This window comes from Lipotes vexillifer, unplaced genomic scaffold (genome assembly GCF_000442215.2).
Source record: "Lipotes vexillifer unplaced genomic scaffold, Lipotes_vexillifer_v1.1 scaffold275, whole genome shotgun sequence".
Classification (NCBI taxonomy): Eukaryota; Metazoa; Chordata; class Mammalia; order Artiodactyla; family Lipotidae; genus Lipotes; species Lipotes vexillifer.
The window spans coordinates 456,930-468,362 of record NW_006775816.1 but is presented as its reverse complement, the minus strand read 5'-3'; the positions used below and the strand labels follow the sequence as shown (position 1 = coordinate 468,362).

Genomic DNA, 11,433 nt, shown 5'->3' with positions numbered 1-11,433 from the left:
ATATATATATATATAAACACAATCCAAAATATTAGTGTCTGACTGAACAAAGGAAATGAGTGAGGGGATATATCTAAGATCACGACATTGTTCTGTTGCTTTGCAAGCCGGCAACAAAGTACTATAATTTGAGGGAATGACATACTTATGGGCAAGAATGATGAATTTGGTTTTGAAGGTATTAAGCTTCAGATACTTATGGGAAATTCAAAATAAATTTATATATGCCTCCACGACTTCCTTGGTGACAGAGTGGTTAAGAATCCGCCTGTGAATGCAGGGGCATGGGTTCAAGCCCTGGTCCAGGAAGATCCCACATGCCACAGAGCAACTAAGCCTGTGTGCCACAACTACTGAGCCTGCACGATAGAGCTTGCATGCCACAACTACTGAGCCCACGTGCCACAACTACTGAAGCCCACGTGCCTAGAGCCTGTGCTCCGCGACACGAGAAGCCACTGCAATGAGAAGGCTGCACACTGCAACAAAGAGCAGCCCCCGCTCTCCGCAACCAGAGAAAGCCCGAGCACAGCAACAAAGACCCAATGCAGCCAAAAATAAAAAAAAGTAAATTTATTAAAAAGAAAAAATTTATATATGCCTCCTCCTCGGCCATCTCACCTTGTTGCCTCACACTAATCCATCAGGGCTCACATTAGCTCTTACTTCCTTGGGTAAGTCTTCCATGGCCACACAAGATCTATAGGCTAACAAACCACATAGGGTTTTCCTACCACAACAATTATCACACTGTAATACAAAATTATCAAAATGTAGTATCACACACCTCAGTAACACCCACCAACCTGGAAGCTCACTAATAGTGAGAACCTTTTCTATTTTATTCATCACCTTTCCAAAGCTTTATACTTATAATTAAACTCAATAAATATTTGTTGAGTGAAGTCATGAGCCTGTTTCTGTCACACCTTCCTTTACATGTTGTATAACCATATCAATATCACATATACCTTTAAGTCCTCAATCTCCCAGCCTCACAAATCTTTCAGAGGTCATTTTGTCTACTCTCCTTTATACGACTGCTCAGCCAATGTTTACTGCTACTTAGCAAGAAATAAAAAACTAAATTCTTAGGAGATTAAGAATGAAGAAGTCTTTTTCACAATATCAATATGTACACTATCCTATCTTATAGGCCTTACAATAAGATGCAAAAGGAAAAACAATTATTTATAGGAATAAAAATAAAACTACAAAAACAACCAGTCATAATTAGTACACTCAAAGAAAACTTATTAAAATTAACTTGACCATACTGAGAGTATCTGTATTACTTACCAAAGAGATAAATTTCTACATCTTCCCCTATAAAACGATCAGATGAAATATAAAGTGTGCTTTAGCATTTTTATATCTATAGTCAAATCACAGTAGCCTTGGGGATAAAATGAACCTCCATTAAAGACGTACTTTATAAAAACTGATATGATAGCCTTCTTCTCCAAAAGAGTTAGCAGAGCAGTATTATGCTTACAAAATTACACACAAAAATGTCAAGAAACACAGTTAAGGTTGAAGCTCTGCTTAATTTCATTCCCTAGGGTAAATGTATTAGTGCATCTGTACAAGAAGGTGGATAACTCAATATTCTCTATGTACTTTCTGACATTTCTGGTCTTCATTTTTCAAATTTATGCACTAAAATAAAGAATGTGTCTAGCAACCATGATAGCTTCCTGCCTAAAGCAAAGTATTTACATATGTCCTTATAAAGCTATCAGAAAAAAATTCTTGCTGACACATACAAAATGGTATGGGAATAGAAATCTTCTATGGAGCAAAACATATTTTCTGAATATATCTAACACATATAACTGCTGACTAAAAGGAGACAACTAACCTTGAACAAGTTCTTTCTTCTATTTACATGAAAAGCATACAATTTTAAAACAATGTCTTAAGAAAGATATCAAGTTTAACACCAGTCGCATATGAATACTGTATACATAAAAATGATTATAAAAGCAAATGTAGGGGAGACCTTCAAGATGGCAGAGGAGTAAGATGTGGAGATCACCTTCCTCCCCACAAATACATCAGAAATACATCTACATGTGGAACAACTTCTAGAAAACACCTACTGAATGCTGTCAGAAGACCTCAGACATCCCAAAGGCAAGAAACTCCCCACGTACCTGGGTAGGGCAAAAGAAGAAACAGAGACAAAAGAATAGGGACAGTACCTGCACCTCTGGGAGGGAGGTGTGAAGGAGGAAAAGTTTCCACACACTGCAAAGCCCCTTCACTGGTGGAGACAGGGAGTGGCGGGGGGAAAGCTTCGGAGCCACGGAGGAGGGCGCAGCAACAGGGGTGCAGAGGGCAAAGTGGAGAGACTCCCGCACAGAGGATCGGTGCCGACCAGCACTCACCAGCCCGAAAGGCTTGTCTGCTCATCTGCAGGTGGGGGCTGGGAGCTGAGGCTCCGGCTTCGGAGGTCAGATCCCAGGGAGAGGACGGGTTGGCTGCGTGAACACAGCCTGAAGAGGGCTAGGGGGCCACAGTGAGCCAGGAGGGAGTCCAGGAAAAAGTCTGGACCTGCCTAAGAGGCAAGACATTGTTTCTGGGTGCATGAGGAGAGGGGATTCAGAGCACCACCTAAACGAGCTCCAGAGATAAGCACAAACCACGGCTATCAGCACGGACACCAGACACACGCATGAAACGCTAAGGGTGCTGCTGCAGCCACCAAGAAGCCTGTGTGCATGCACAGGTCACTATCCACACCTCCCCTCCCGGGAGTCTGTGCAGCCCGCCACTGCCAGGGTCCCATGATCCAGGGACAACTTCCCCAGGAGAACACACGGATCGTCTCAAGCTGTTGCAACATCCCCAGATCTCTGCCGCTGCAGGCTCTGCCCGCATTCCGTACCCCTCCCTCCTCCCGGCCTGAGTGAAGGAGAGCCCACGAATCACCTGCTACTTTAACCTTTCCTGTCTGAGCGAAGAACTGACGCCAGAGGGCGACCTACACGCAGAGGCGGAGCTAATCCATAACTGAACCCCAGGAGCTGTGCAAACAACGAACAGAAAGGGAAATTTCTCCAAGCAGCCTCAGGAGCAGCAGATTATATCTTCACAATCAACTTGATGTAGGCTGCATCTGTGGAATACCTGAATGGACAACGAATCATCCCAAAATTGAGGCAGTGAAATTTGGGAGCAAATGTAGACTTGGGGTTTGCTTTCTGAATCTAATTTGTTCCTGGTTTTACGTTTATCTTAGTTTAGTATTTAGAGTTTATTATCATTGGTAGATTTGTTTATTGATTTGGTTGCACTCTTCCTCCTTTTTTTTCTTTTTTTGTATATAGATATATTTTTTTTTCCTTTTTCTCTTTTTTTTAGTGTGTATGTGTATGCTTCTTTGTGTGATTTTCGCTGTATAGCTCTGTTTTTACCATTTCTATTAGAGTTCTCTCTGTCCATTTTTGTTTTTAAGTATAGTTTTTAGCACTTGTTATCATTGGTGGATTTGTTTTTTGGTTTCGTTATTCTCTTCTTTCTTCTATTACTTTTTAACTTTTTTTATTTAAAAAAATTTTTTTTAATTATTTGATTTTATTTGATTTGATTTTTCTCTTTCTATTTTTCTCTCTTTGCTTCTGAGCCGTGTGGATGACAGGGTCTTGGTGCTCCGGCCAGATGTCAGGCCTGCGCCTCTAAGATGGGAAAGCTGAGTTCAGGACATTGGTCCACCAGAGAACTCCCGTCTCCATGTAATATCAAACAGCGAAAGCTCTCCCGGAGATCTCCATCTGAACGTTAAAACCCAGGTCCAGTCAACAACCAGCAAGCTACAGTGCTGGACACCCTATGCCAAACAACTAGCAAGACAAGAACACAACCCCACCCATTAGCAGAGAGGCTGCCTAAAATCATAATAAGGTCACAGACACCCCAAAACCCACCACCAGAGGCAGTCCTGCAAGACAGAAAGAGAAGATCCAGCCTCATCCACCAGAAAACAGGCAGTAGTCCCCTCCACCAGGAAGCCTACACAACCCACTGAAATAACCTTAGCCACTAGGGGCAGGAACCAAAAGCAACGAGAACTACGAACCTGCAGCCTGCGAAAAGGAGACCCCAAACACAGTAAGTTAAGCAAAATGAGAAGACAGAGAAACACACAGCAAATGAAGGAGCAAGGTAAAAATCCATCACACCATACAAATGAAGAAGAAATAGGCACTCTACCTAAAAAAGAATTCAGAGTAATGACAGTAAAGATAATCCAAAATCTTGGAAACAGAATGGAGAAAATACAAGAAATGTTTAACAAGGACCAAGAAGAACTAAAGAGCAAACAAACAATGATGAAAAACTCAATAAATGAAATTAAAAATTCTCTAGAAGGAAGCAATAGCAGAATAACTGAGACAGAAGAACACAGAAGTGACCTGGAATACAAAATAGTGGAAATAACTACTGAAGAACAGAAAGAAGAAAAAAGAATGAAAAGAATTGAGGACAACCTCAGGGACCTATGGGACAACATTAAATGGACCAATGTTTGAATTATATGGGTCCAAGAAGAAGAAAAGAAAAAGAAAGGGTCTGAGAAAATATTTGAAGAGATTATAGTTGAAAATTTCACCAATAAGGGAAAGGAAATAGTCAATCAAGTCCAGGAAGCACAGAGAGTCCCATACAGGATAAATCCAAGGAGAAACATGCCAAGACACATACCAAACTACCAACTATTAAATACAAAGAACAAATATTAAAAGCAGCAAGGGAAAAACAACAAATAACACACAAGGGAATGCCCATAAGGTTAACAGCTGATCTCTCAGCAGAAACTCTGCAAGCCAGAAGGGAGTGGCAGGACATATTTAAAGTGATGAAAGGGAAAAATCTAAAACCAAGATTACTCTACCCAGCAAAGATATCAATCAGATTCGATGCAGAAATTAAAACCTTTATAGACAAGCAAAGGCTAAGAGAATTCAGCACCACCAAACCAGCTTCACAACAAATGCTAAAGGAACTTCTCTAGGCAGAAAACACAAGAGAAGGAAAAGACCTACAATAACAAACCCAATTCAATTAATAAAATGGTAATAGGAACATACATATTGATAATTACCTTAAATGTAAATGGATTAAATGCTCCAACCAAAAGACATAGACTGGCTGAATGGATACAAAACAAGACCCGTATATATGCTGTCTAAAAGAGACCCACTTCAGACCTAGGGACACATAAAGACTGAAAGTGAGGGGATGGAAAACATACTCCATGCAAATGGAAATCAAAAGAAAGCTGGAGTACCAATTTTCATATCAGACAAATGGACTTTAAAATAAAGACTATTATAAGAGACTAAGAAGGACATTACATAATGATCAAGGGATCAATCCGAGAAGAAGATATAACAATTGTAAATATTTATGCACCCAACATGAGAGCACCTCAATACATAAGGCAAAAACTAGCAGCCATAAAAGGAGAAATGGACAGTAACACACTCATAGTAGGGAAGTTGAAAATTTCCCCACTTTCACCAATGGACAGATCATCCAAAATGAAAATAAATAACGAAACACAAGCTTTATATGATACACTAAACAAGATGGACTTAATTGATATTTATAGGACATTCCATCCAAAAACAACACAATGCACAATCTTCTCAAGTGCTCATGGAACATTTTTCAGGATAGATCATACCCTGGGTCACATATCAAACCTTGGTAAATTTAAGAAAATTGAAATCGCATCAAGTATCTTTTCTGATCACAATGCTATGAGACTACATATCGATTACAGGAAAAAATCTGTAAAAAATACAAACACATGGAGGCTAAACAATACACTCAATAATAAACAAGAGATCACTGAAGAAATCAGAAAGGAAATCAAAAATACCTAGAAACAAAGGAAAATGAAAACACGCCAACCCAATACCTGTGGGATGCAGCAAAAGCAGTTCTGAGAGGAAAGTTTATAGCAATACAATTCTACCTCAAGAAACAAGAAATATCTCAAATAAACAACCTAAACTTATCCCTAAAGCAATTAGAGAAAGAAGAACAAAAAACCCTCAAAATTAGCAGAAGGAAAGAAATCATAAAAATCAGATCAGAAATAAATGAAAAAGAAATGAAAGAAACAATAGAAAAGATCAATAAAACTAAAAGCTGGTTCCTTGAGAAGATAAACAAAATTGATAAACCATTAGCCATACTCATCAAGAAAAAAAGGGATAAGACTCAAATCAATAGAATTAGAAAGAAAAAAGGAGAAGTAACAACTCACAATGCAGAAATACAAAGGATCATGAGAGATTACTACAAGCAGCTATATGCCGATAAAATGGACAACCTGGAAGAAATGGACAAATTCTTAGAAAAGTACAACCTTCCGAGACTGAACCAGGAAGAAATAGAAAATATAAACACACCAGTCACAAGCACTGAAATTGAGACTGTGATTAAAAATCTTCCAACAAACAAAAGCCCACAACCACAGGGCTTCACAGGTGAATTCTATCAAGCATTTAGAGAGCTAACACCTATCCTTCTAAAACTCCTCCAAAATATAGCAGAGGGAGGAACACTCCCAAATTCATTCTACTAGGCCACCATCACCCTGACACCAAAACCAGACAAAGATGTCACAAAGAAAGAAAACTATAGGCCAATATCACTGATGAACATAGACGTAAAAATCCTCAACAAAATACTAGCAAACAGAATTCAACAGGATGTTAAAAGGATCATACACCATGATCAAGTGGTGTTTATCCCAGGAATGCAAGAATTCTTCAATATACGCAAATCAATCAATGTGATAAACCATATTAACAAACTGAAGGAGGAAAACCATATGATCATCGCAACAGATACAGATAAAGCTTTTGACAAAATTCAACACCGATTTATGATAAAAACTCTCCGGAAAGTAGGCCCAGAGGGAACCTACCTCAACATAATAAACACCATATATGACAAACCCACCGCCAGTAGCATACTCAGTTGTGAAAAACTGAAAGCATTTCCACTAAGATCAGGAACAAGACAAGGATGTTCACTCTTGCCACTCTTATTTAACATAGTTTTGGAAGTCCTAGCCACAGCAAGCAGAGAAGAAAAAGGAATACAAATTGGAAAAGAAGAAGTAAAACTGTCACTGCTTCAGATGACATGATACTATACATACGGAATCCTAAAGATGCCACCAGAAAACTATTAGAACTAATCAATGAATTTGGTAAGGTTGCAGGATACAAAATTAATGCACAAAATCTCTGGCATTCCTATACACCTACAACAAAAAATCAGTTAGTGAAATTAAGGAAACAATCCCATTTACCACTGCAACAAAAAGAATAAAATACCTAGGAATAAACCTACCTAAGGAGACAAAAGACCTCTATGCAGAAAACTATAAGACACTGATGAAAGAAATTAAAGATGATACAAACAGATGGAGAGATATACCATGTTCTTGGATTGGAAGAAGCAACACTGTCAAAATGACGATACTACCCAAAGCAATATACAGATTCAATGCAATCCCTAAAAAACTACCAATGGCATTTTTCACAGAATTACAACAAAAAATTTCACAATTTATATGGAAACACAAAAGTCCCCGAATAGCCAAAGCAATCTTGAGAAAGAAAAACGGAGCTGGAGGAATCAGGCTTCCTGAGTTCAGACTATACTCAAAGCTACAGTAATCAAGACAGTATGGTATTGGCAGAAAAACAGAAATATAGATCAATGGAACAGGATAGAAAGCCCAGACATAAACTCCCGCCCATATGGTCACCTTATTTTTGATAAAGGAGGCAAGAATATACAATGGAGAAAAGACAGCCTCTTCAATAAGTGGTGCTGGGAAAACTGGACAGCTACATGTAAAAGAATGAAATTAGAACACTCCCTAACACCATACACAAAAATAAACTCAAAATTGATTAAAGACCTAAATATAAGGCCAAACACTATAAAACTCTTAGAGGAAAACATAGGCAGAACACTCTATGACAGAAATCACAGCAAGATCCTTTTTGATGCACCTCTTACAGAAATGGAAGTACAAACAAAAATAAACAAATGGGACCTAATGAAACTTAAAAGCTTTTGCACAGCAAAGGAAACCATAAACAAGACAAAAAGACAACCCTCAGAATGGGAGAAAATATTTGCAAATGAAGCAACTGGCAAAGGATAAATCTCCAAAATATATAAGCAGCTCATGGAGCTCAATATCAAAAAAATGAACAACCCAATCCAAAAATGGTCAGAAGACCTAAATAGACATTTCTCCAAAAAAGATATATAGATTGCCAACAAACATGTGAAAGAATGCTCAAGATCACTAATCATTAGAGAAACGCAAATCAAAACTACAATGAGGTATCACCTCACACTGGTCAGAATGGCCATCATCAGAAAATCTACAAACAATAAATGCTGGAGGTGGTGTAGAGAAAAGGGAACCCTGTTGCACTGTTGGTGAGAATGTAAATTGATATAGCCACTATGGAGAACAGTATGGAGATTCCTAAAACACTAAAAATAGAACTACCATATGACCCAGTAAACCCACTCCTGGGCATATACCCGGAGAAAACCATAATTCAAAAAGAGTCATGTACCAGAGTGTTCACTGCAGCTCTATTTACAATAGCCAGGACACGGAAGCAACCTAAGTGTCCATCGACAGACGAATGGATAAAGAAGATGTGGCACATATATACAGTGGAATATTACTCAGCCATAAAAAGAAACGAAACTGAGTTATTTGTAGTGAGGTGGATGAACCTAGATTCTGTCATACAGAGTGAAGTCAGAAAGAGAAAAACAAATACCATATGCTAACACATATATATGGAATCCAAAAAAAATAATAATGGTCATGAAGAACCTAGGGGCAAGATGGGAATAAAGACACAGACTTACTAGAGAATGGACTTGAGGATATGGGGAGGGGGAAGGTAAGCTGGGATGAAGTGAGAGATTGGCATGGACTTACATATACTACCACATGTAAAACAGATAGCTAATGGGAAGCAGCCGCATAGCACAGGGAGATCAGCTCCGTCTTTGTGACCACCTAGAGGGGTGGGATAGAGAGGGTGGGAGGAAGACACAAGAGGCAGGAGATATGGGGATATATGTATATGTATAGCTGATTCACTTTGTTATAAAGCAGAAACTAACACACCACTGTAAAGCAATTATACTCCATAAAGATGTTAAAAAAAAAAAAAAAAAGGAAATTTAAACTATCTGGGATGCATTCAAGTCAAATACTTGAAAGTTTGCTACTACTTTCCCACGATGAATTGAAGTATTTACTGAGCTTGGAATACAGAGTCAGTGGGGTGAAAGGTCACCATACAACACAAATATTTATCAACTGGAACACTTATGACACTTAATTTAAAGGATCTAATAATTTGTTTCCCCCTGTAAACTAAGCTGCTTCGCAGCAACGGAGATATATCCACAGCTATAATCCAAGCCTGCAGCCAAAGACCTGGGAGATAATATCCTCTCACTATTTGATGAAACTTAGGACTTCTTGGACAGGATACTTACAAAGTTTTTCATAAGTTACAAATAACTTATGAAAGTGTCTACCATTTGCAAGTTATGTTTTACCTTAAAAGTCTATAAAAAATGTACAATTCTCTCGATTCATTTAGGGCCTGACACATCAAAAATGTAGACTCTCTGGAACAGTGCCTAACTCAGTGTAAATGTTCCTTTTGTATGTGTTCACTGAGGTGGTGGTAGCAGTAATTACCATGATTCTTTGAATGTGAGGAACTAGCCCTAAGAATTCAAATCAGAGTGACTACTTAAAATGTAAAGAATCCAACAACAACAAAAAATAATAAAATTTAAAAGTAAAATTTTAAAAACAGAGAAAAAGTCCAATAGATACCCATTAAGTAAAGATAAAAGCACAAAACAGTACCTTAAAGAAAAGTGGGGAATGGCTAGATGGTCAGCAATACTATTGGCCAGAAACAAATGAAACTGCTGACATTCAATACTTTCTATCTATGAAAATGATAATTTTATGTGGTTCCTCTTAGTCTAATGAAGTAACTTTAATCAAAACAGAAAGCAAGTTAAACTTTTTCTCTTAAAATTTTTAGACATAATTTCAATCTTAAGGGCCTGAATTATATGATGTCTTGAGAAATACTCCAGTCTTAAAATGCTGACTCTATACATTGTCAATCATTTATTCATTCAACTCATTCAAAGAATATGTTTTAGTTCTCAGTCCAGGAATTGTTCTAGGTGCCAGGACAGTGAATAAAGCAAACACAAATCCCTCATAAAGTTTATTCCAGAGGGAGAAATGAACAAGACATTCACATATACACACAGATACCTAAATGATGCAACATATCAGATGGTGATAAATACAACAGTAAAAAAATAAATAAAAGAAGCACAGGGAGGGTCAGAGTTGGGAGTGGGGAGTTTAAATGTTTAAATATAATGGTCCAGGAAGTCCTCCTCAGAGAATGGCATTTGTGCAAATATCTGAAGGAGGTAAAGAAGGAAGTGAGAAGAAGGCACAGAGTCCATGAGGCAGAAGCAGAGCTGCAGGAGCCCCCATATAGTCTTGCAAAGTGAGTCAAATTACTTACTTTCTTGTTAAGTTCTGATGCTTTCTCTTCAGACTCTTCTAGTTTCACCTGATACATGCAAATATCTAAAATTGCAATGACAAAATTTTTATTAAATTCATTGTTACTTTAAAAGTTTAGAAAGAAAAAAACAGAAAAATTAGAAATAGTGTCAGTAATAAAATCAACAAAATGTTGAAACATATAATGGAATGGAGAAGGATTTTCTACGCATGATACCAAGGTCACAAAATATAAGGAGAAAGATAAACCAAATTACAATTCTAACCTTGTATTAGGCAAAAGGAGGAGGGAGTTCAACTGTAACATACAATACTGAAAGGTTGCTATCCTCAATTCACAAATATTTTGAACAAAGAGGAGAAGAGGATAGTCAATACCAACTAGGAAAATGTGCAATAGTAATGAGCAGAAAATTAGGAATAAAAAAATTAAAAATTGCTAAATCGTAAGAAAACATACTTGATTTTCCCTAGTAGGACTTTGCCTTTAAGCAAGAATATTCATTAAAATATTATGTTAGCAAAAAACTGCAAATAACTTAAATGGCCACCAATAATAGATTGACTAATAAGCTCTGATATGTATCCACATGATGGGATACTTTGCAGGAGAAGTAATTCATATTATGAATAAATTCATTATGGATGTCCCATGAATGTACTGTATCCCTTCTTTCTTTTTTTAATGAAAGTAATAATGAACATGGTTTAAGAAAATACACCACAGAACAAGTTAGGAGAAGCAAAAGTCAACCAAATCATTGGAACCAAAACTCAGTCCCGCT

At 37.7% G+C, this 11,433-nt stretch overlaps 1 protein-coding gene across 1 annotated transcript in view; it reads right to left on the bottom strand.

Moving 5' to 3' along the window:
• The window catches only part of DIAPH3 (diaphanous related formin 3), a gene marked incomplete at its 3' end in the record, with an annotated part of 415,912 nt that overhangs the window by 214,592 nt on the left and 189,887 nt on the right, over positions 1-11,433 (bottom strand). The window contains 1 exon segment of the mRNA XM_007450220.1: positions 10,647-10,711. Within this exon segment, the coding sequence (XP_007450282.1) occupies positions 10,647-10,711 (65 nt within the window).